Source organism: Pteronotus mesoamericanus, unplaced genomic scaffold, assembly GCF_021234165.1.
Source record: "Pteronotus mesoamericanus isolate MK-2021 breed Mesoamerican mustached bat unplaced genomic scaffold, CSHL_Meso_final scaffold_507, whole genome shotgun sequence".
In the NCBI taxonomy this organism is placed as follows: domain Eukaryota; kingdom Metazoa; phylum Chordata; class Mammalia; order Chiroptera; family Mormoopidae; genus Pteronotus; species Pteronotus mesoamericanus.
In genome coordinates this window covers 11628387-11653299 of record NW_026555319.1, presented here as the reverse complement: position 1 = coordinate 11653299, position 24913 = coordinate 11628387, and the positions used below count along the sequence as shown (strand labels likewise).

General features: G+C 50.4%; 1 protein-coding gene across 4 annotated transcripts in view; it reads left to right on the top strand.

The window, feature by feature from the left end:
- ACACB (acetyl-CoA carboxylase beta) overlaps positions 1-24787 on the top strand; it is a 92525-nt gene extending 67738 nt beyond the window's left edge. For all 4 annotated transcript variants that reach the window (XM_054594103.1, XM_054594104.1, XM_054594105.1 and 1 more), the window contains 19 exons: positions 210-365; positions 1137-1340; positions 2197-2352; positions 6694-6816; positions 6920-7189; positions 8538-8635; positions 9836-9956; positions 11706-11816; positions 12653-12796; positions 13376-13496; positions 14974-15070; positions 16915-17011; positions 17528-17663; positions 18680-18857; positions 20235-20347; positions 21317-21471; positions 22092-22262; positions 22379-22515; positions 23205-24787. In XM_054594103.1, the coding sequence (XP_054450078.1) occupies positions 210-365; positions 1137-1340; positions 2197-2352; positions 6694-6816; positions 6920-7189; positions 8538-8635; positions 9836-9956; positions 11706-11816; positions 12653-12796; positions 13376-13496; positions 14974-15070; positions 16915-17011; positions 17528-17663; positions 18680-18857; positions 20235-20347; positions 21317-21471; positions 22092-22262; positions 22379-22515; positions 23205-23331 (2715 nt within the window). In that variant the 3' untranslated portion in view covers positions 23332-24787. The remainder of the gene's footprint in view (positions 1-209; positions 366-1136; positions 1341-2196; positions 2353-6693; positions 6817-6919; positions 7190-8537; positions 8636-9835; positions 9957-11705; positions 11817-12652; positions 12797-13375; positions 13497-14973; positions 15071-16914; positions 17012-17527; positions 17664-18679; positions 18858-20234; positions 20348-21316; positions 21472-22091; positions 22263-22378; positions 22516-23204) is intronic.
- The last annotated feature ends 126 nt before the right edge of the window (positions 24788-24913 follow it).

Sequence of the window (24913 nt, the reverse complement as noted above, 5' to 3'; positions counted from 1 at the left end):
AAAGACGGCGGGCGCCCCAGGCAGCATTTGTCTTCCCTTCACCTTCGGAGTCAGGCAGGGCTCTGCGGTCCTCACCTGGCACCTGCTCGGAGAAGAGAGAGAGACAGGGACAGAGAGAGAGAGAGTCTGTGTGTCCCCGGCCTCCCTGAGGCCGGCTGGGGCAGCGCTGCGTCCTCTGCCTGAGCAGCTGCCCCTCGCATTCCCGGCAGGAAGCCTCTTTCGAGTACCTGCAGAATGAGGGTGAGCGGCTGCTCCTGGAGGCCATGGACGAGCTGGAGGTGGCGTTCAACAACACCAGCGTGCGCACCGACTGCAACCACATCTTCCTCAACTTCGTGCCCACCGTCATCATGGACCCCTACAAGGTCTCGCCTGTGGGGGCCCTCACTGGGCTGTGGGCTTCCCGGGGACCCTCTTCTCTTCATGCCGCTGCTGCTTTGGGTATTGTCTCCTGGCACTCAGGACCCGAGTTACGGGATGTGCACGTGTGAGTTTGACCCTCAGTGGCTGTAGGTGGAAGACACACCCTGCAGTGTTTAATTCTAGAGCCGTATCTTAGCCACCACCCTTACGACTATCCCTGTTCTGATGTTTCCTGTCCGCGAAGTGCTCCACTTAAAGTCAGCTTGGATGCCCCAGATATCTTGCAGAACAAAAGTCTGTGCTCCGCCTGGTTCCAAGCTCTGTTGGGGGCTCTTTTGGCCATTTCTTCGTAGGCAGGCAGGGTTTACGGTTGTGATTGTGGGACGAAAGACGTCTTGGCACCTGTGGGGAGCAGAGGGCCCATGCTGGTGCCCCAGGTCTACCAGTCCACCCACTCCCCAGAAGAGACAAGCATAGGCTTGAGCTGGAGGTAAAGGGGCTCTCACCTAGGAGCACTAGCTATCAGTTACCAGTCTCAGTTTCCTCATCTAAATGCTGGCCTCTCTGGGTAACTATGAGGACGAAATGAGAAAATGAGCTTTAAAGGGATAGCAAGGTGCCTTTGGTTAGTATCAGCCAACAGTCGTTGGGTACGTACTGTGTCCCAGGCATTTTGCATTCAGCATGTCAGCATTCCATTAGTATCCGCGCTAGAACTACCCTGAGTGTGTGCGGAACGGGCTCTGAAACTGGAATCGCTGTGATCTGCACAGATCGAGGAGTCGGTGCGTTCCATGGTCATGCGCTACGGCAGCAGGTTGTGGAAACTCCGCGTGCTGCAGGCCGAGGTCAAGATCAACATCCGCCAGACCACCACCGGCAGCGCCATTCCCATCCGACTGTTCATCACCAACGAGTCAGGCTACTACCTGGACATCAGCCTCTACAAAGAAGTCACTGACCCCCGATCGGGAAACGTAAGGCTGGGCCGGGTCTCGGAGGTCCACGTCAAAGCAGAGGCAGGCTTCCTGGGCCAGTGACATGTAGATGAAAACAGTGTTTGGTGGCTGTCACGCCTGCCATGCGGATTGGGGCAGCCCCGCTGAGCGTTATGATCAACACGTTAGCCTTTCCGTCCCAGTGGCTCACTCCCCTGGGAAGGAAAAGGATTCCAGTGTTTAATGCATTCTAGGACCGTGTTCAGGATGAGGTGTGGGGTGCCGTGGTTTATTACAATGCACCTCCCACGTCGGTTCACTTAGTGAAATAGGTATTTCCCCCAACTGTGTTTTAGAACAGACTTTTGTAAAGTGAATCAAGTATGCTGTTGACTACCATTTGCATGCATATATATATATATTTTTTTTACTTTGAAATAATTATTCTCAAGAAGTTGTAAAAATAATACAGAGAAAAAACAGTACAGAAAGTTCCCATGTACCCTTTACCCAACTTCCCAGTGATAACATTGTATGTAACCAGAGGACTTGTCAAAATAGGAAATGAACACAGGTTCAGTGCTGTTAACTCCAGTGCGGACCTTATTCAGGTTTCATCAGTCTTGATGCGCTCTTGTTTGGTTGTGTGTGTGTGTATGTAGTACTATAATAGTTATATTCTGGGGGCTGTGTTTACACATCTCCCATTGTCCCTCCTTGTTCTGGTTCCAGAAAAGAGATCTGCTCTCCCAGCACTCATTTTATCACGCAGCGGGACATGTTTTGCTCTCTGCACTGTATTGTCATTGAGGAGCAGTTAGAAACAAATTCGGCAGGAGTGTGGTTCTCTGAGACGTGCCTCCCTCACGCTCTGGTTTTTTTCCTTCTGGTCCAGATCATGTTTCACTCCTTTGGCAACAAACAAGGACCCCAGCACGGGATGCTGATCAACACTCCCTACGTCACCAAGGACCTGCTTCAGGCCAAGCGATTCCAGGCCCAGTCCCTGGGAACCACCTACGTGTACGACTTTCCGGAACTGTTCAGGCAGGCAAGTCCTGCGGCTGAGACGTGGCATGGGCCTGGGGCTCCTTAGGAAGAAAAAGAAATTACATTTGACCCTTAAACAACGTGGGGGTTAGGGGTGCTAACCCCTCGTGCAGTCGAAAATTTGCATGTGGTTTTTGATTCCCCCAGAACTTAACTGATGATAGCCTACTGTTGAATGGAGGCCTTACCAATAGCATAGTCAATTAACACATATTTTCTATGTTACTTTTATTATATACTCTATTCTTACAATAAAGTAAGCTAGAAAAAGACAATGTAATTAAGACAATCATAAGGAAGAAAAAATGTATTTATAGTATTTATTGAAGAAAATCTGCCTATACATGGATCTGTGTAGCTCAGACCCATGTTGTTGAAGGGCCAACTGTAATGTTTACAATGACTTCCTAGTATTTTTTTCTAAGATAAAATGAATTTCATCCCAATGATAAAGGAATATAATATAGAAACTTCAGAATATAATCTGGAAGAGACAAGTGACTCACGTAGTTTCACGTCCTAAAGACAGATTATTTAACATTTTGATGCATTTCCTTCGGTCTTTTTTCTTTATTAAGTACCTACCACTTGCCAGAGACCATTCTAAGGTGGGTAGACCATGAGGAAGAGGACGGGGTCACTGCGTCTGAGGGATTTTTAGTCTGCTTTAAAATAACATTCTGTTACGTTTTTCTGATTATTAAAGTGTACATTGGGAATCACAGAAAAATAGGAATAAGCAAATAAAATGTCACCCATATGTGACCTGTCCACCACCGATGACTGCAATAACATTTTAGTGTGTTTCCTTCAAGTATTTTTTCTATGACTTTATTCTTTTACCTAGTAGGGCCTTTCGGAGAGCCTGAGCACACTGGCATAGTGGGCGTGGAGGTCTGTTACTCCCCTCCACTGCCTTGTGAATGGCGTTCATGAAGCCGAGGTCACAGCCCTCCCACTGCAGACAGCAGAGCATCATTCACTTCCGGCCTAGGGGATGCAGCGTAGTGGGAACAGCCGCTGTTCAAAGTCTCCCGGGCCTGGGCTTGAATCTTGCATCTGCCCTTTGCTCCCTGTGTGTCTCTGGGCAAGTTCCTTTACCTCTCTGGGCTTCAGGTCCCTGCTCACAGGGTTGTTGTGAGGAATTTATATAAAGTATTTAGTAGATGCTTAATAAATGGAAACTTTTATGAGTAAGATTGTCATTGTCTGTATCCTTTTGCCTCTGACTTCAAGGGACACAGGATAAGAAACAGACAAATTAGGGGCAAATCCATCCCCTTTCTTTTAGAAAAGGAAACCAAATACTACAGAAAACGCATAAATTTGGAAACTTGGATGAAATGAAAAATTTCCAAGGAAAATGTGTTTTACCAAAACTGACTCAAGAAAAAATAGAAAATCCAAACAGATTATAAACATTAAAGAAATTGAATTAATAGTTTTAAAAAATCTATTCACTCAAATTGGGACCAGATGGTTTCAAACAATTTTTATCGAACCTTCAAAGAATAGATAATTCCCTTCGTATACAAATTGTTTAGAGAGCAGAAATGAAAAAAGAGAATGTTTCTGAATTCATTTTATCAGATTATTATTAACTTTGTATTAATCTCAGATAAGAACATTAGAAGAAGGGAAATTTGTTATCTCATTTATGAACATGGACACAAAAATCATAAAATATGAGCAAATAAAATCCAGTAATGATTTTTTTAAATGTAGACCAAGGGTTTATCTTTTTTAAAATTTATTTATTGATTTTTAGAGAGAGAGAAGGGAGAGAGAGAGACATTGATTTGTTGTTCCATCTATGAATTCATTGGTTGATTCTTCTATATGTCCTGACTGGGGATTGAACCTGCAACCTTGGCGTGTTGGGATGATGTGCTAACCAACTAAGCTACCAAGCCAGGGCCAAGAAGAGTTTGTCTTATAACTGCTTATATGATTTGATATTAGGAAATCTGTTCATTTAAGTTACCATTTTAATTAAGAAAAAAACTTAAATTTTAAAAAAAGATTTTATTTATTTATTTTTTAGAGAGAAGGGAAGAAAAAGAGAAAGAGGGGGAGAGAAACATCAATGCAATGTGTGGTTGCATCTTGTGCACCCCCTACTGGGGACCTGGCCCGCAGCCCAGGCAGGTGCTCTGACTGGGGACCCTTTGGTTTGCAGGCTGGCTCTCAATCCACTGAGCCACACCAGCCAGGACAAATTTCTTAATAGATCTAAAAAAGTGATAAATGTATCAACCTAAACTTAATAACATTTAATGGTAAAATATTAGAGGTATTCTTTTTAAAGACGGGCATGGGACATAATTAGCCATTATCACCAATTCTATTCAACATTTTTTACTGGAGGTCCTGGCCAATGTACTAAGATAAGAAAAAGACACAAAAGGTGTAAAGACTGGAGAGCAAAAAAAGCAAAGTGGTGGTTTTTTGCAGATTATATAAAGGTCTATATAATAAATCCAAGAGAATTTGTAGAACTAGATAACAAAGCAAGGTTGTTAGATACAAGATCAATATACAAAACTTAATTGCATTCTCATAGATCAGTAATTGTAAAATAAAATTAGTAAAAAATGCCACCTTATAATATTAAGATCAACTATAAGGTTACTAGAAATAAATCAAATAAGAGGCACATAAGACCTTTATGGAAGAAATTGAAATACTTCAAGCCTAAATAAATGGGACAATATATTATGCTCGTGAATGATGGAAAGATTCAATATTGCAATGGTATTCGTTCTGTTCAAATTAAGACATTCAGTATAATTCCAGTTTTTTTGCAAAACCTAAAAATTCATGAAGAAAAGCAGAAGCCCATGAAAAGCAAAAACCATTTTGAAAAAGAACAAAGTCGAGAACACTCGTCATAGCAGATGCCATTGCTTATTTTAAAGCCACAGTACTTCATACAGTGTAGTGTGATCATAGCGGAGCTGGGCACGTGGAACGCTGCAACAGGAAAGGGCCTAGACTCTGACCCACTCGCAGACGGAACCTTGTGGAATGCAGAGGTGCGATCATGAGTCAAGGAGAGAAACTTCACTGAAAGGGACAAGAAACTTTATCCAACTGAAAAAATAAAGTTTGATTTCTACCTCATTTACTGTTACAAAGGTAAACTTCAGTAGGATTAAAGCCAGTTGGAGCCCATTCAAAGCACAAGGTAATCAGGAAAAGACCTGTAAATTTGACCTTAAAATTCCAGTTCTTTATACAAAAGAGAAAAGACAAGGTTCAGATTGGGAGAACCTGTTTCAGTGCTTATTACCAGCAAAGGGTTAGATCTAAATTATCTACAGAGAACTTGTAAGTTGATTAGAAAAAATAAAAAATAAAAAGCAAAACTATTTCAAAAGCTAGGCAGGAATAAATAGGAAATTGGCAAAAAAGAAATCTGGTCAATAAACGTATTCAAAGGCACTCACTTCACTAATAATCAGTGAAGTACAGATCAATACCAAAATACAATTTCTCACCCAGCAGATGGGTCAATGGTAAAATATTTAGCAAAACTAAGTATTGGCACGTGTGTGGAACAAATTATTATTCTCATACAGTCTTACCGGGACTGTAAAAGGTTTCAAAAAATTTGAGAGCAATTTGATAATATCAAGTAAAGCTGAAATTTCACAAACCCTATGGCCGCTCTTAGGTATATACCTGGTGAAATTCTTCTGTGTTTATAAGAAGAGACGATAAAAATGTGCATCACAGCGTTATTGGTAATACTGTAGAATTGGAAGCAACGGAAATGTTCCTAAAAAGATTTCTCAATACATAAATTGTGATATATTCACTCCATGGGAAACTGAATAACAGGGAAAATGAATAAACCAGAGTTAAACATATCAATATGGATATGTCTCCCAAACACATCAGGGAGTTGAAAAAGCAAGTAGCAGAAAGATGTATATCCAGTGCAATACCATTTATGTAAAGATTAAATCGTGCAAAATAATACTACATGTTTTCAACATATGCAGACATGATGAAAAGAAAACATGGAAGCATGCAGAGGACGGGTAGACACTAAATTCAGGATACTGGTTACCTGGGGGTAGATGGGGGAGGAGGGTCCGGGATGGGGTGAGGACGGGTACGCTAGGGGCTCTACCCACATCTTTTTTTTTTTAATCTTATGCAACTAAGGAAACATTATGATTTGACAAAACCATGAGATTGGGAGCTGGGTTATTTTTTATTCTGCATGTTTTTTCCGTGTGCTTTAAGTAGCTCCTGATTTAAAAAAAGAGAAAGCACTAGAAAATGTGCCTCCCAATTGATGACTTCAGGTTTTATTTTTCTCCCCTCTCCCCAGGCTCTCTTTAAAATGTGGGGCTCCCCAGACAAATACCCCAAAGACATCCTGACATACACGGAACTAGTCCTGGACCCCCAGGGCCAGCTGGTGGAGATGAACCGACTTCCCGGCGGAAACGAGGTAGAACCTCACCGAGCCCAGACCCTGGCTGGAATGGCCCTTTCCGAAAATTCCCCCCCAGAGACACAAACATGTTTTCTTTGTGCATCTGTGTTGTCCCCAGGTGGGCATGGTGGCCTTCAAAATGAGGTTGAAGACCCGGGAGTATCCGGAGGGGCGGGACATGATCGTCATCAGCAATGACATCACCTTCCGCATCGGATCCTTCGGGGTGGGAGAAGACCTGCTGTACCTGCGGGCGTCCGAGCTGGCCCGGGCCGAGGGCATCCCCAAAATCTACCTCGCAGCCAACAGCGGGGCCCGGATTGGCCTTGCAGAAGAGATCAAGCACATGTTCCAGGTGGCTTGGGTGGACCCAGACGACCCCCACAAAGTACGTCGGGAAGTGCTGCGGTGGTATCATTTGCTCAGCTAGTGTTGTATCTTCCAGGGGGTGATAGTGCCCACAAGGGAGTGGAAATATCTGTTACTCTTTTTCTATGTAAAGCACAGATATCCACACAGACATACAGTATGTTGATGTTAGAAATTCACGGGAGGCATGGCAATTAGGAAAACACGTCTAAACAGGCTCCTGAGGGGACAGCAATGAAAAAAGTTTATGAACACTGAGCTAATTTGTATGTATATACAGACGTATAACGTGTATCTCCTGAATGCAAAGGTGAAAAATACATAGTCCCCGGATTTCTTAAAATCATCCGGGAGATGTAGAGGCACCCGCTACAATAAAAGGCACAATGAATAAGAGAAAAGCACGTTTTATGATGTGAAAACGCGGGGGACAGGGTCATTCTTTGCAACCAGAGCTTGCATTTCCAAGGGGGCAATATGGGGGGGCAAAATTTACTCTTTTTCATGTAGAAAGCGCACACGTGTCTGTCCAGAAAGTATCCAGCCATGCAATGTGAAAAATAGAGACATTTATTGAAGAAGATACAAGGAACATTGCACATAGAACCATGATTCCTCAGTCCCCTTCAAAGTAAGCACCGGGGGACCTCATACAGTTCCAGTCGCCATCAGCTGCCCCATCACATTTTCCTGAATCTCATTCACGGTCTGAAATCTCTTCCCTTTTAAAGGTGATTTTAGTTTTGCTTAACACAAAATTTGGTGCAGGTTTGTTGCTCTACTCGCTCAGTTGTTTTGAATGCAACGGCCACACGGTCCACAGGCTCACTCCACGGCGCCTGCCACCGCCACTGACTAGTACAACGAAGTCGTCATTGTCCACCCACGCGCGTTCCAGTCCACCCTCCTTGGCCGCCAGGTTACACTGGTGTCACACAAACTGCTCTTGGTGTATTAACAGTGGTCGGACTTCTGGACGGACCTCATGGACACACAGACCCACACTCCCAACACTATAACGGAATTGGCGAGGAGGACTGAGTATGAGGATAAAAGTCAACGTTCTCCCTAGGGGAGCGACAGTGGAACGGTGACTGAGAAACAGAATCAGACAAGGGAAAAGAGTGAGGTTACGTTGTAATGATGAATGGAAAGCACTTAGCAGATCTTCACTTTACAGCTATTATTAACATGGTGTTAATACCAGACATGTCAACAAATTATAAACATGTTAACGTATTATAAACATTACAAACATGTTAACATTAACATCCTCCCTACAGTGTGGATTTTTTTTTAAAAAAACAGTGGCTGCCGAGAGTAGGGAACTGGATTCATAGCTTCACTGGAGTTTGTTTTGTTTTCAGGGATTTAAATACCTGTACCTGACCCCGCAAGAGTACACCAGAATCAGCTCTCTGAACTCCGTCCACTGTAAACACATCGAGGAAGAAGGAGAATCCAGGTAAATGGCCCCCGCAGGTGGCTCCCTCATTGTGCCTGGGGCCCATTTCGGCTACTGCTGGTGGGTCTGCCTCTTGGCCTCCTGGATCGTGGTTGTATTTTCAAGTGGTTGGTGGTGTGTGTACAGTGGTGCCCTTGAGCTTCAGCTCTAACGACTTAAATACCCGGTGCGTCCTCTAAGGTGAGCACACCCTTGTCATCCCCGAGTAAGCCGTGCCTCTCCCACAAATAGTACACTACACGGGGAATTAGATCGAACTCCCACGATGTCCCCAGAGCTGCAGGCTCCCGTTTTATGACCAAATTAGCCAAACTGATGCCGCAGTGATCTGGCAGGCTGGGAAGGGTGGGCAGGGCAGGGTTCAGCTCCACGAGAACATCAAGGCTACCGGCTGCCTTTTCCAGGGAAAAGTGTGGGGACTTTTTTCAGGGAGGTTGACTAAATCAGAATTTCCCAGGCTGAGTTTTCTGGAATGTTAGCTGGGGACATGTGAGAAGGAGGAATAATTTCCATAGTCAGGTGGGTTTGGGAAGCACTGGGTTAAATGAGATCTAATGAGCACTTTACCAAAGGTCTCCTTAGAACCTTTGTTTAAAAATAAAGATTTTATTTATTTATTTCTAGAGAGAGAGGAAGAGAGGGAGGGAGAGAAACATCAATGTGTGGTTGCCTCTTGTGCGCCCCCCACTGGGGACCTGGCCCACAACCCAGGCATGTATCCTGATTGGGAATTGAACCGATAACCCTTTGGTTTGCAGGCCAGCGCTTAGTCCACTGAGTCACACCAGCCAGGGCCTCAGAACTTTAATGTGCTAAAAAGTGCCTTGTGACTCTGCCGGGTTAGGATGCACAGTGTCTCCCACACTTCCATGGCCACGAAGTCCTGATTGATTGTGAGCTAAGTGGCTTCCCACGTACACCCGTATCTCTCTGTAGACCAAGCGGTATTCTCGGTTGCTTTAGCAAGAATGCAAGGTGGGGATGACGTTTCAGTATGACGGCCTTGGAAGAGGCTTCTAGAAACACTGGGGCTGGTCATGAGGGGTCTGGACCTCTGTTCTCATTTCACGTCTGGCTGCTTTGTCACCTTCCAGGCCTTCACCTTGCTGGTCTCCCCTGCCACAGATCCTTGGGAAATGCATCAGCCTTGGGCTTTGCTGGACTAGACGTTGGTCGCTCACTCGCGTTTGGTTCTTACAGGTACATCATCACGGATATCATTGGGAAGGACGACGGCCTGGGCGTGGAGAACCTGCAGGGCTCGGGCATGATTGCCGGGGAGTCCTCCCGGGCTTACGAAGAGATCATCACCATTAGCTTGGTGAGTCGCCTCCTACTGTGTTTTCTTTTATGTCTACGCTTTTCATTATAGAAACTTTAAAAGAGTCACGAAAGGAAAGAGAATTGATAACAAGCCCCATGTGCTCGTCACGTGGCTCCGATAATTACCAACCTGTGGCCGGGCCTGCATCCTGAAGCCCTCTGCCCCGATACGGCATAGGTTAAAGCAGGCTCCCTCGCCTGTCTTTCCATCTGTAAACTTGAAATCGGATCTTTATGGAATAAAGATTTGCCCCCTAATTTACTGTTATTGCCCCTGATACCTGTGACACTTCTGTAATATCATCAGAGCCCAGGTGACGTCAGTTTTAACAGTTGTCTCAAAAATGTCTTCTCATAGTTGGTCTGTTTGAATCAGGGTCCAATCTCGTCTTATTGAAAAGGTGTGCAGTCTTTAGAAGCACTTTTGTTCGATTTTAACTGGATGAGTATCTCCCCCCACCCCGCCACCGTGGCCTTTCCAGCCGCGGCTTCTGTTTCCAGGAGCAGGAGGAGTGACAGTGACCTTTAGTGGTAAACAGCTCCTCTGGCCCTTATTTTCACACTCGGTGTTGGGTCTTTAGTTTCCCAGGTGGGAGGCGCCGGCCCTGGGTGCCTTCCTTAGGCTTGTGTTCTAGATGTTACATGTGCGTTGCCTGCATGTCATGCATATTTCAAAATAAAAAGACATGTATATAAAAGACATATTTATTTCAAACAATATATGTATATATTTCAAAAATATACTTACCTTGAAATATATGGAAAGATATAGATCTTAGATATTCCAACAGATACACATCATGTATCTTACATATATTGCATACATATATGTCTTTTATAGGTACACAGGTGACTCGTGAATGGCACGGGTTTGAACTGTGGGGACCCACATACATACCTGGGTTTTTTCCATAAACACTATAAAAGTGTTTCCTTTGCTTTATGATTTTCTTAATAGCATTTTCTTTTCTCTCACTTATGTTATTGTAAGAGCACAGTATATAATACATATATGACATAAAATTATGTGTTAACCAACTGTTTATGTTCTTGGTGAGGCTTCTGGTCAATAGTGGGCTATTAATAGTTGCCTGAGGGGAGTCGAAGTTATTCGCGGATTTTTGGCGGGGTGGGTGGTCAGCTCTCCTGACTCCCGTGTTGTTCAAGGGTTACCTGTGTGCGTGTGTGCGTGCGTGCCCACGTGTGCATGCGCACACATGTGTATTTATTTAGAAACCGTTTGGGGCTCACCAGAAGTTCCAAGGTAGTGTAGAGAGGTCTTGTGAACTTTTCACCCAGCTTCCCCCGTGGCGGTGCCTTTCACACGCAGTCCGCCGTCACAGCCGGGACACTGACGTCGCCACCGCTCTCTGAACCCGGAGCAGACCGTTCTCGGGTCTCACTAGTCTCGCACGTACCCTCAGCCGTCCTTTTGGTTCTGTGAGCAGCTGCGACCGCTCGTGAATGACCCAGCTCAAGAGGGCTTCCCACATGTCTTATGAAGAAGAACCAGAACCTTCTGTGTCTGCTCTCTGTCTGTGTAAAACACTCTTCTTGGTTAAGTGTGTTCTTCCTGGGTAGGAAGTCAGGGTCAAGCGAGCCTGAAGGACAGGCTTGGCCTCTGCTGTTTGGCGCTGAATCAGGTTGCCAGGGGCCAAGCTGTGGCTTCCATTCGTGTCCCTCCGGGTCCTGCCCTGGGGGCAGACACATCACCCTCAGGAATTCAGAAGGGCTTCTGTCCCCGCAGGTGACCTGCCGAGCCCTTGGGATCGGCGCCTACTTGGTGAGGCTGGGCCAGCGCGTGATCCAGGTGGAAAACTCCCACATCATTCTCACAGGCGCCAGCGCGCTCAACAAGGTGACTGCAAAGGGGCCTGCGGTCATTTGGACCTTCCCCTTGTCCCCGATGGTTTTTTCCCATCATGAAACCTGTATCTTTCCTGCGGATGAAGAACTGTTTTTCCAGTTTGCAAATATCTGGGCCTGTTAGAACCCCCCAAAAGGATTAGGCTCTGTATATATTACTGACATTTAAATTTCTTAAACTTATTTAATTTAAAAAATTATTGAAATTCCTAACACAGTGTTACCCAGTACACATTTAGGGAAAAGACCCCAAAAAGTGACTGTGCCCCTGCTGTAATTTGGGTGCATTTCCCCCTCACCTCCTCTCTGTACGTAGTTAGAATCTCAATGAGTGTGCAGCCTGGTCTTCTACGTTTTTTACTCTGTGGAGACATTTCCACATTGCTGTAAAGCTTCCATAACAGAATGTCTGCTCAAATCCCACTGAGGGTCGAGGTCCCGCCCCTGAACCAGCAGCGTCAGCACAGGGAACTGGTTAGAAATGCAGATTCTCAGGCCCCGCCCCAGACCCACTGAATCAGAAGCACGGGAAGGGTTTTACTTTTGAGGTGACCGAAGCAATCCTAAGTAATCATAATCAGGGTGATCAAAGAAGGCTCTGCTTCTCAAAGTGGGCTGCGTGTTAGGATTATCTCTAGAAGTTAAAAAAAAATACCAAAGATTCTAATAGAGTCGGTCTGGGTGCAGCCGGGGTACCTGGATTTTGAAAGCTCCCTGGTGGTTTTAATGTGCAGCCAGGGTTGAGGACCCCCGAGGGACATGGCTTCCAAACAGGAGCAAGGGCCCCGGGCCAGCCAGGACCGCGCTAACCATGCTGTGGCTAAGCAGGTCCTGGGCAGAGAGGTTTACACGTCCAACAACCAGCTGGGCGGTGTGCAGATCATGCATAACAATGGCATCTCCCACATCACCGTGCCGGATGACTTCGAGGGCGTTTACACCATCCTGGAGTGGCTGTCCTATATGCCAAAGGTACGGTCCCCCCACCGCAGCTGACACCCGGGACACTGCACGGCGTGGGAGCGTGGGGAGCGGGAAGCCCTGCAGGTGTGGCCGGGTGAATGTTTCCTTATTGCTCCCTCCTTCCCTCTCTGGCACCCAGCCCTGTACTAGTTGTTCTTGGCTTAAAAAAAAAAAGCAAAAAAACCAAGGGATGGCATCACCTCTCAACAAAAGAGGTAACACTAGACCGTAGAGAAACCTCAGACTATAGTCGGGCGGGATTAGGTTCCTGGCTTCCTCCTCAGGAGCAGTCAGACCCAGGGACAAATGAGTCTCAGTTTCGTCATCCAGAAAATGGGACTAACAGTAGCCTCCACCCCCAGAGTGTTATCCTGATGCCTAAGTGAAGCAACGTCTGGAGCCCAGCACGTGGGAGGCTCTCACCGAGTGCTGCTCGGAGTTGTGGTGGTCATGCTCATGGGGGCTGGGCCTCGGCTTGGGCTGCACAGCAAGGTGTGATCACAGTCACAAGAGACGAGCACAATGAGCAGGCCGCAGGCCTTGTGGACAAGCACAGGAAACAGCCGGAGACCTGGCTTTCTTTTCTAGGATAATCACAGCCCGGTCCCTATCATCACGCCCACTGACCCCATTGACAGAGAAATAGAATTTTTCCCATCGAGAGCCCCGTATGACCCCCGATGGATGCTTGCAGGAAGGCCTCACCCAAGTAAGTCCTCCGGTGTTTGCCTGAGACCTGGGACTGCGGTATCTTTTCTGGGCCTGAAGTGACGGAGCCCTGAGTTAGAAGCCCTGGTGTTTGGGCGGGCGCCTGAGGTCAAAGGCAGAGTAGAGCGGAGGATTTGAGGTTGTACTCTGGGCTTTTCCTGAGCTGTTGACCAAGGAGGGATGGAACCAGCCTCCAGCATCTGGAGATGAGGGCAACAGAGGTCACGACCTCCTTCCCCAAACTGCCCCTTGGTTCTATAGGTGGAATGTCAGGCTGATGCATCAGAATTTCAAAGGCTGCTCCTTTCTCCTCTTCCTCCCTTCCTCCCTCTCTCCCTGTCTCTGGTTACACCTTCACAAGGGAGCTGTCTGTGAGTTTGCCCAGCTCAGGCAGCTTAATCTCTTCTACACACACATGTGCGCGCGCGCAGATACTCATGCACACATGCACACACGTGTTAACACGCCCTTGTGCACACATGCAGTCTCTCCCTCTCCAAAAGCAGCACGTCTGGCCCCCAGTGGTATATGGTTACAGTCTGAGCACCCAGAACAGAGCAGGAAAGCTGAGCTCCCCCGTTTCCATCGTCCTGGGTCTAGAATTTCACAGGCTGCCTCCTTTAGAAATCTCCTCCCTGCCCTGTTGCATGGTGCAGGACAGGTGCCCGGCGGCCTGTGCCCCAGAAGACACCCTGCGGCTCATTCCCCCTCTTCTTTCTCTTGGCCTTTCTCACCTGTGGGCGCAGAGGCAGCTGGCCTTATCTCGGTTTAAAAACGTCTGACTTCTTAATGACGGCCAGTCCTCAGGCCGACATTGTAGCTGGGCCGCTCCGTTCCCAGACACCCAGCCTCCCAGCTGCAGCCTGAGGCCCCTCCTGCCGCTTGGTTGTCCGTATCCAACTCTTGGCCATGGACACCGTCTTGGTGGGTTTAAGTTGCCGCTTCCTCTCCAGGGGCATCTGATGTCATCCATCTCTCTCTCTCCTCTCTTTCTCACTGGGAAATTGAACATGTTATTCTCTGTTAAGTGGGAAGGTAAATGGCTATTAACTACAGCCAGCAGGTCGGGGTCAGGGATGAGTTTTTCCGGACAGATATCCCCCCTGCTGAAAACCCGCCATCCGAAGGCGTCCATCAGCTCTTTGCCTCTTGGGAAGAAAAGGCAGAGGCTCTGATGGGGGTCTCCGTGTGTTTGGTGTTGATGGGAATTGATGTGGTTCGATATTCTAATCTCTATGAACTGAATTTCCGACTTGGTGTATTTTTTTTGCAGCCCTGTTCTTTGTGGGTGTTCTTGGGGTGTTTTTGCAAGGGATTGGGATCTGTATGGTTTTCCAGGGAAGAAAGGTGTTTGGGCTTTCAGGTCAAGGTCAGGCTGTCCTTGGAGCAACTACAGAACAGTCTGCACCTGCCAAGTGGACCCTGGAGGTCCTCACCAGCCCGGCCCCTCAGCCCCGGCCTCTGCCTTCCACCCACAGCTCTGAAGGGATCCTGGCAGAGCGGATTCTTCGACCAGGGCAGTTTCAAGGAAATCCTGGCGCCCTGGGCCCAGACCGTGGTGACGGGGCGTGCAAGGTAACCCTGAGGACGGAGCGGGCCGCACACATCTGGCCTCATCAGGCACTGGGACTCCCGGGCACAGGGATGGGTGGCCCCCCACCCCACAGGGACACTTTCTTCTTGGCCCCAGGATTGGGGAGTTGGCTTTCTGAATGACGAACTTCATAAAGTCTCGATTTGTCTGTGGCCTTAGAAGGCATCTCAGACACCTTCTTGCTGGGGGCTAGGGTCCTGGCCCCTAGTGCCCTCCCTGGGACAGGGCTCTCTAGCTACGGGGGCCACAGACCTCTTTGGGGATCAGAAGGTGGCCCTGCGTGCTCTCGCTAGAAAACCCCCAAAACACTTAAAACTGAGTTCCATTTCAGGAAGGCCACGGTCAGGGAGCCCCGGCCGTATACTGCAGCTAGTGCAAGGCCTAACCGCTTGAATGCTTTCAGAGCCGAGCAGCTCACCCCTGAGCAGTGCGCGTAGCCACCTTCTTAGACAGCTCCAGTGGCCTGAAGACTCCTCCTCTTATGGAGCCCAAAGCTGCATCCTCGCAATTTACCGCTCAGATTCCTTGCACAGCATAGTTGCTACGAGTCCAGGCTCTGGAGTTGGACCTGCGGTCAAGCTCCTGCTCCGTCACTTACCCTCTGTGGCTTTTCACATCCTCATCTGTAAAGTGGGGATGATAATTCTACCCCCAGAAGATCGTTATGATGTTGAGAAGTAATAACATTCGTTAAGCACTTAAAATTACCATAAATGCTCCATAAGTGGCAGCAGCTGCTATTACTCATGATTATTGTTATTAATATTTACCTCCCGGTGATATATATTAAAATACTGAGCCTAGTATTGTCACTAGTTGCTTCTCCATAAGTGTTTCATTGTAAAAAACATTTTTTAAAACCTGAGATGAAGCCCCCTTTGTCTTCGTAGAAGCCCTTCCGTTATTTGAAGACGGTCCTCCCTCCCCTGCCTCAAGGGTTGTTGGGTGACAAAATAGAGTCATCAAGTGACACATGCAACATGGGGCGGCCGGGATCCAGCGGTGACAGTGACTGATGCTGTGGCATCCCCGGAGCTGAAGCTCCTCCAGGCTCAACGTCACTCAGTCCTTTCCAAGTGCAGCTCGGTGCCGAGACCTGACTGTCCAGTGGGTAGCTGCTGGCCACGTGTGACCGTTCAGATTTAAATGAATTAAAAGGAAAGAGGATGACATGGCAGCTCTCCGGTTGTACTTGCCACATTCCAAGCCCTTGGCGACCGCCTGCGGCTCGCGGCTGCTGTGCTGGACAGACTGCGCAGGTGGAGAGCGTGGCCATCATCACGTGCAGCCCTGGCAGACAGCGCTGCTTCGGACCTGACCCGGGCCCGCCTGCCCCTCGCATGATGGCTGTGGCCCCAGTCAGCGCACCAACAGGACCTTTCCTGCCTGCCAGCTGGTGGGGCTCATACTGCTTTGGGCTGCTGCTTTGCCTTCCATAAAATAACCTGCAGTGCCCTGGCCGGGTGGCTCAGTTGGTTGGAGAGTATTGTCTCATACACCCAAAGTTTGTGGTTCGATCCCCAGTTAGGGCGTGTACGGGAGGCAACGATTGATGTTCCTCTCTTAGATCAGTGTTTCTCTCTCTCCCCCTTCCTTCCTCTTTCTCTAAAATCAATAGACGTATCCTTGGGTTAAGATTAAAAGTAAATAAAATGAAATAACCTCGCAGTGACAACAGCACCGTCCCTGTGTGCCTCTGTCTGGCCATCACTGTCCACTCCCAGAACACCCATAGACTGTCAGCTGGGTCTGGGTGGACCCCAAAGCCCCCCAGGGGCCTGGGGGTGCTGCCCAGCCCCTGGCTCACCTGTGCTCCGCCTTGCAGGCTGGGGGGCATCCCTGTCGGAGTGATCGCCGTGGAGACGCGGACAGTGGAGGTGGCAGTGCCTGCAGACCCCGCCAACCTGGATTCCGAGGCAAAGGTGAGGGGACTGGGGAGCTGGGGCTGCTGTGTCAGCCGGTTCAGCGACAGGAGACGGTCCTAGCGGTCGCGTGCCTGCCTCTCCAGCTCAGAGACTCGCAGGCAACGTGGCCCCGGGACACTCAGCACCACTGCTCCAACACTTTCTCTGTGGGTTGGTCCTGCCCCACACCGTCTCCCTTCTTCCTCAGAGGATGACAGGAGGTCCCTGTGAATCCCTCCCATCACTCGCTCCATCCCTGCTGATGTTTCTAGGCTGGGCCTCTGTGAGAAGCTCAGAGGCCAGAGGTTGGGTCCTGGGACCCTACTCTGTGGCCTTGACTAGCTCGGGGCGCCTCTGAGCCTGTGACTGGGCTACAGGGTGAGGGTCTAGTGGGGTTCTTAGAGACCAGCCTGGGGCCCCTCTGCGAGCCTGGCCCCGGTGTTGGTGCCAGCGCTGGTGGGGGTGCCTGCCCGTCCCGTGCCCTGAGGTCGCTTTCGCACAGAGGGGGCTCATCCAGCTGGCTCTGCGTTCCAGATCATCCAGCAGGCGGGCCAGGTGTGGTTCCCGGACTCAGCCTACAAGACAGCCCAGGTCATCAAGGACTTCAACCAGGAGAAGCTGCCCCTGATGATCTTCGCCAACTGGAGGGGCTTCTCCGGCGGCATGAAAGGTGAGGCGGCCTCCCCCTGTGTGTGGTCCCACTGTCGTCTTAGCTGAGCCCCCCGCCACGCCCACACCCCTGAGGGCGGGACCAGTTCAGGCGACAGCCCATTTCACAGATGAAAAATGGAGGGTTCCTGCTGTAACCCGCTGGAGGTTGCCCCATGAGTGGCAGGACAGGGAGGGGCAGTCCCAGAAGCTGCTCAGGGACCTGGGCAGCCACGTCCCCACTCGGGAAGATGAGAAGGCGCGTCTGCCCTGCCTTCCTCGGAGGCGCTGTGAGCCACTGCGCCTGGCAGCGGTGCGAGCGCTTTCTAGGCCCCCGAGTGCGTTTCGAGCGGCAGAGCTGTCAGCGGGGTGCCGCGGAGACGCACGCCTGGCAGGCGGGCCGGCCGGAGTGAACGCTCGCTGGCTGGGGGACCTGTCCAAGCCTCGGTTTCCCTCCTCTGTGAAGGAGGGTAAGAAAAGGGCCAACCTCAGAGACAGCCAGGGTGGCCAAGGTCAGGATTCGGTGAGCCGATCTCTGGCACACAGCGGCATTTCTCCGTGTGGTCACAGTTGATTTTATAATTGTGTTATTGTTACCACATAAGGTGCTCCGTGCTTGGAGGACGTGCCTTGGTGTCCCCTGGGAAATAAGGGCTGTGCTGCTTATGGGCAGGAGGGAAGGGACTGCGTTATCCTGCGTGCTAGACACGGCGGGACAGTGCAGAGCTGAGAGGAAACTTAGAGTTCCGTCCCTCTCTACACTTCCCTTTGCGGGTGGGGACATGGAGGCCCAGGCAGGGAGAGTGACTTTTCCCAGGTCACACAGATGCTCAGCTCCCTGTTATGAAACAGATGATAGAGCCGCCTGTGCTTGATCTGGCTCCCAACCCTCAGCCCAGTGCCCTTTCCTTGGCGCCATGAAACCCCCCCGCCAAGCATGCCTCCCCGGACCCCCCAGGACAACAGAGACTTTGCTTGTGGATGAGCGCTAAGGCCTGAGGTTGCCTCACTGAGCAGTTGCTTTGTTTTGCTTTTCAGACATGTATGATCAGGTGCTGAAGTTCGGAGCCTACATCGTGGACGGCCTCAGGCAGTACAAGCAGCCCATCCTCATCTACATCCCGCCCTATGCGGAGCTCCGGGGAGGCTCCTGGGTGGTCCTGGACTCCACCATCAACCCTCTGTGCATAGAGATGTATGCAGACAAAGAGAGCAGGTGGGTGTGTCGCCCTCAACCGGGCTTAGCCTTCGCTTGTTCTCACTGCCAGTCCTGAGGCCCCATCACCCTGGAGCCACTGGCTGAGGATCTCGGGGACATTCTGAGTTTCTGAAGGATGGAGAGCCTGCAGTTTTACCTGAAACTAACATCCAGTGTCCAGTTGGATTTTCTCAGTAGAACAAGTGGCTGAAGCACAGAGGTGGTGGAGGAATGGTCTTTTCTTTCATAACTGATACACCTGCTTCCCAAGGAAGTTTGCAAGCAAATAAGGAAAGGTGAAAAGCACCTGAGCTTCCTGGCAGCCAGGATGAAAAGGGAAATATGACCAGTCATCTACTTCTCACTAAACTCCGAGTCTCTCCAAAAGCTATGAGTTCCTTGGGGGCTGTATTTTATTCAATTTTATAACACAGGGCCTCGCACAGTACCTCCTAGTGGGTGGTCAAGAAATACCAACCAAACGAATGACTGAATGAATATTTGTGTGAGGGGGTACCCGTTCTTCAGGGGAGAGAAGCCTTCTTGGAACATTTTCACAGTGGAACTCATCCCAGGAACTCTTACAGAAAGAATGATGACAGTAATACTTGCAACACAGTGTTTGAGTGCCTTCAGAGTAACAGCTCACCACAATACACTGTGCGGGATATGAAGGCCTTAAGTGTAGTCCTGCCAAAAATATAGGCACCCTATTCTTGTGTTCATGCCCTTATTCATTCATTAATTCAGTGAATATTTTTTGAATGCCTACTATACACCAGACAATGCTAGGCATTGTGATATGGTACTAATGAGCTAAACCTTCAGTGTGCCTAGACAGCAGCCTCTTTAACTTTTCACTCTGGCTGCCAGGAAGCTCAGAGCTATATAAAGTATCCCTAAGGGCTTCAAAGCCATCAGAAGAATAAGGGGTGCGTGAGAGGGCTGGACATGGGAGGGCAGCTCACATGGGACCGTGTTGGACCCCTCATCATGCCCTTGTGAGCTTTGCGATCAGGAACAGCAGCCTGGCTCTAGGAGAGAGAAACGAGGCAGGTCAGACAGGTGTGCGGCTGAGGAGCAGGAGAGCCGTGCTGTTCTGGAGAAAGTCATACAGCCTTGGAACTGGAAGGGCCTTCTAGAGTTCGGAAAGCTTTGTTTTAAAAACTGGGCTCAGTTCCCCATGTTACGGATAGAGAAGCAGATGACCAGAGAAGGAGTGTGAGTTGCCCAAGGTCCACAGGGCCCAAGGTCCCACGGTGCGTCAGTGAAAGAGCGAAGAACAGACACCCAGGCTTCCTGGTTCTCTGGCCTGAGCCCCATGTCCCTGGCTGCCTGTCACTTGCTGGGGGAACCCCCTCACACGCCTCACCCCTGCTTCTTTTTTTTTTTCAGAGGGGGTGTCCTGGAGCCAGAGGGAACAGTGGAGATTAAATTCCGAAAGAAAGATCTGATAAAGGCCATGAGAAGGATCGACCCCGTTTACAAGAAGCTCGTGGAACAGTTAGGTGAGAAGGTCCAAAACGCACCACTTCCCAGAGGTCAAGAGAGGCCCAGGGCCCTCGGTTGCTGGAGGTTTCTAGTCTGTGAAGAGTAAAGGGAAAACATACCAAAGCACAGCGGCAAGCTTGTGAGATATTTTAAATGTCCACGTATAGCAAGTCAACCCCTTTAACATTAAAAAACTTACACAATGCCTTAGTGGATGTATTTCTCATCAAACCACTGAAGTATTTTGGATCAGTGAGGAACATCAGAATTTTGGTAACAAAATATTCCTTTAGAATTTCCAATCAGACATGAAGTATTTCTGGTTTACCAATTTCATTTGAGTGATAGCTTTGTGTCACTTGTTGCCTGAGGTGTAATTCTCTCTAAAAGTCCATGTCAGGTGACAGGTTCTTTATGACTGTGCTATTCCCAAGATGTGTGTGTGTGTGTGTGTGTGTGTGTGTGTGTGTGTGTGAGTTCTTTGGTTTGTTATCACGGTAATGCTCATCTGATAGAGTGAGTGGGAAGTGTCCCCTCTTATTTTGAGTTTGAATTAGCATTGTTTCTTTAAATCTTTGGTAGGAGGTCTCTCTCTATGAATTCATCTTTCATATATGTAGGACTATTGGCATTAATCTGTTTCCTCTTGGGTGAGCTTTGATAGTTTGTGTATTTCAATGAATTTGTCTATTTTGTCAAAGTTGTTGAATTGGCTTAGAGTTAGTTATAATACTCTCTTATTATATTTTGCAATATGTATTGAAATAGTAGCTGCTGGTATCCCGCAAGCATAGCAGGTCTGATAAAACGGGGCACAGTTGACGTTGCAAGTTGAATGCCTTCTCGCCCTTGTGGGTGTGTTTCTGACGCTACGTGAGCCGCTTCATCGGCAGTGCTATCAGAGTGAAAGCTCAGGGCTGTCCTGTGGCAGGCCTGTCCTGTGCCAGGCCTGTCCTGCAAAGTTCGGTTTGTGCCCTTTCCTGCAGGAAAGTCCGAGCTCTCCGACAAAGACCGCAAAGACCTGGAGGGCCGGCTGAAGGCCCGGGAGGACCTGCTGCTGCCCATCTACCACCAGGTGGCAGTGCAGTTCGCTGACCTCCACGACACGCCCGGCAGGATGCTGGAGAAGGGCGTCATCTCTGTAAGACCCCGCAGCAGCTCAGCGGGGCACGATTGGCCCGTCCTTAGGTCACGTGGCTCCCAACACCTGGAGGAGATTTGGGCCTCAACACTGCTGTTAGAATCACCTGGGGAGTTTTAAAAAAATCCCAGTGCCCAGGTGGCTCTCCAGACCAACTAAGCCAGAATTTCTGGAGTGGGAGTCAGACATCAGTACCTTTTTAAAGTCCCCCAAGAGATTCCATAGGCAGGAAGGTTTGGGAACCACCAGTCTGACCTCTGTGTGTGTGTGTCTAACTGCTGAGCCAGATTTGGGAAGTGGTGTTTCTGTCCTGTGTTCACGCACCCCCGACCGTGACGACTCCCGCCCTATCGCCCCACCCCAGAGGACACCCGCAGTCAGCTGCTACCCTGTGTCCCGTGCTAAGCCATCCATGCCTCTGGTAAACCAGCCTAGAGTCCTGGCGGCGTCCTGGCTCTGCCACTTCTCGAGCAGGTGCCTTCACCTCCCCAAGCCTCTGCCTCTGTCCTGCGAAATGGGAATGATCGCAGAGCCTGCGCCCACTGCGGGCTCCGCCCCAGGGGGCATCCTGTGTGGCCTCCCCACCTTTCCTGGTGCTCAGGCCTGGTGCTTGTTCGCAGGACATTCTGGAGTGGAAGACCTCGCGCACCTTCCTGTACTGGCGCCTGCGCCGCCTCCTGCTGGAGGACCAGGTCAAGCAGGAGATCCTGCAGGTCAGCGGCGAGCTGAGCCACGTGCACATCCAGTCCATGCTGCGCCGCTGGTTCGTGGAGACGGAGGGGGCCGTCAAGGTGGGCCGGGGCCGGAGGCAGGGCGGGCGGGCGGGCGGGCGAGCACCGTGGGGTGCTGCGCGTGGACCCGCGCAGCAGCGGAGTCCCCCTCTGAGGCAGCCTGTGCCCCCTCCCAGGCCTACCTGTGGGACAACAACCAGATGGTGGTGCAGTGGCTGGAGCAGCACTGGCAGGTGGGGGACGGCCTGCGCTCCGCCATCCACGAGAACATCAAGTACCTGAAGCGTGACTCAGTGCTCAAGACCATCCGAGGGTGAGTGGCCCACCCGTCCCCAGGACTAACAAGCAAGTGTAGAGCCAGGAAGGGTCCCAGCTGCCTGTCCCCAGAGCAGCCGCTGGAATCCACCGCCCTGCGGCGTCCCCCGGCCTCGGGCTCAGCTTTGGGCACTGAGGTCCACGGCACGGCCCTGGGCCCAGCCCCCTGGCAGAGGGGCCGCAGCTCGCCCAGAGCCCTGGGCATACGATGATTTCGGCTCCTGATCGTCGCAGGAACGTGTGCGGTGACCTGTCCAAGGTCACAGCTAGAGAGCCCACCTTCTAAATCAATAGGCCTCAGGCTGCTGGCCCCCAATTGGTATCAGCCTTTCTGGGTGACTTGCTCCCCCCATTCCCACGGGGTCCCCTGGGAGGAAGGTGGTAGATCACGCAGGGCCCCATCTGGGGCAGGAAGCTGAAGTTCAGGGGAAATGCCTTGCCTCAGGCCACACAACTAGGGACCAGCAGGGCGCACTGTCGCTCCCCAAGGCATTCGGACCCCGGGCCATATTCTCCCCCGCCCCCCACCGGACTGTCACCCCCACGGTGACCACAGCAGGGAGAGGTTCGGGAGCTCTGGGTTGTCCACTCAGGAGTGTGCCCTGCACGGGGATTCTCAGGGCCACCCTGAGGCCCACTGAACTAACGGCAGCGGTGACCCCAAGCCTTCCCTCCTGTCCCCTGCAGCCTGGTGCAAGAAAACCCCGAGGTGGCGGTGGACTGCATGATGTGCGTGAGCCAGCTTATCAACCCGGCCGAGCGGGCGCACGTCGCTCACCTCCTGTCCACCATGGGCAGCCCGGCCTCCACCTGAGCCCCGCCCGCCGGCCGCAGGCCCTCGAAAACAAGAAAAGGAAATAAGAAAAAAATTCCTGGGCCTTTCCGCAGGGCTGCTGGCTCCCAGCTCACTCCTGTCTCAATAAACCTGCCAGGAGTGCCCCCTTCCCGCCAGAAAGAGGCTCCTCTCCGTTGTCGGGAAGTTTTCGTTCTGTCTTTTGAGACATTTCGGCCGCATCACTGAATCGAATGGAACCCAAGCGCTGAGTTTCCTTTTCCTTCCAGGGTCTGGCGTGTGGGATCCAGGTGTCCTTTTAGTCTCGTTTTTTAATCAGCTCGTGGAATCTTTTATTTTTTTAAACTCTGAGACCAGCTCTTGATGTAAGCACCTTCTGTATTTCAGCAGAATAAAGAGGCCAAGGAGAGAAATACAGAAACAAGACGAGGAAGAGAAACCTGTTTTTGTAATGATGCTAATTTGGAAACTGCCAAGTCACGCAGGAAAGGGTACAAGTGATTTTTTTTATTAAGAGAATAAAATGGGATCTCGTTCCCCAGACGTCCCCTAGTGAATCAGTAGGAATGTCCTGCCAGCAGGCCACGCTTGGCGCTCACCAGCAGAGATTCTGTTTCGGGGAGAGGAGAGCAAAATGAGCGGAATTGCCTGGCTGTGCGATCCTGGGCCTTTGGAGGTCTCTCCTGCGTGGCTCGCAGCCCTCGGAGGACAAGGACGAGCCCCTCCCCCACTACAGGATAAGCCACCCTTTCCTTGCACCCTCCTGCCCTGTCGGGACCCCGGAGGTGGAGGAAAGCCCTCCCCCAACACACAGCCAAGCCTGGTCACAGGCGTCACCACTGTGATTGCCACTACCCCCTTGGAGGGCCCCTTCAAGCCACCATCACCCTCTCACCTGTTGCCTTGATGTCCTTGGCGGGATCCAGCCCCGAGGGGCAGAACTCTTGGTTTCCAAGGGCTGGACCACAGGACCACGCCGATTTGCTCAGGGAGGCCTTTGCGACACGCCCACCAGCCCCCGGCTCTGGGCTCTGAAGGCTGCACAGCGTCAGGCCTGCCATCCCCTGGCCCCGCCCAAGAGCCCCGGGGGCCGGCCACCGTGCAGGGGCTTGGCCACCCCCCACTTCAGTGATGAGCAGTTTGTCTGAGGACACCCAACGCCGCACCTGGCCCATTTGGAGGACGGGGGTTGCCCAGGGAAGCCCCCATTGAGTTTAAGAAAAAAATGGTCTGGTCATCAGCTAATGACATCCCTGGCGTGGGGCAGTGAGGGGCGGGGGACACAGGAGTTATTTGTTGCCCCATCTTGAGGCTGGGGGTGGGGAATCCACGCTGCTTTGGGAACCTAGTGTCTTCTGTGTGGGGGATGCCCCCTTGGTTCAGAGAGAAAGACCAGTTGATGACTAGCTGCTACCCAGGAACGGTAGGTGGAGGAACCTACCAGGAGATGTGTGGAATAAATTATTTTTTAAAGGAAGCTCTTTGGCCTTGACTTAATAACTGGATCAGAAAAAACGGCGCAGGCCACCTCCCTGAGCCATTCCCCTGGACTTCACCGCCCTCCTGCAACAGCTGAGATCTGCAGCAAGCCCCCTGCGCAGGC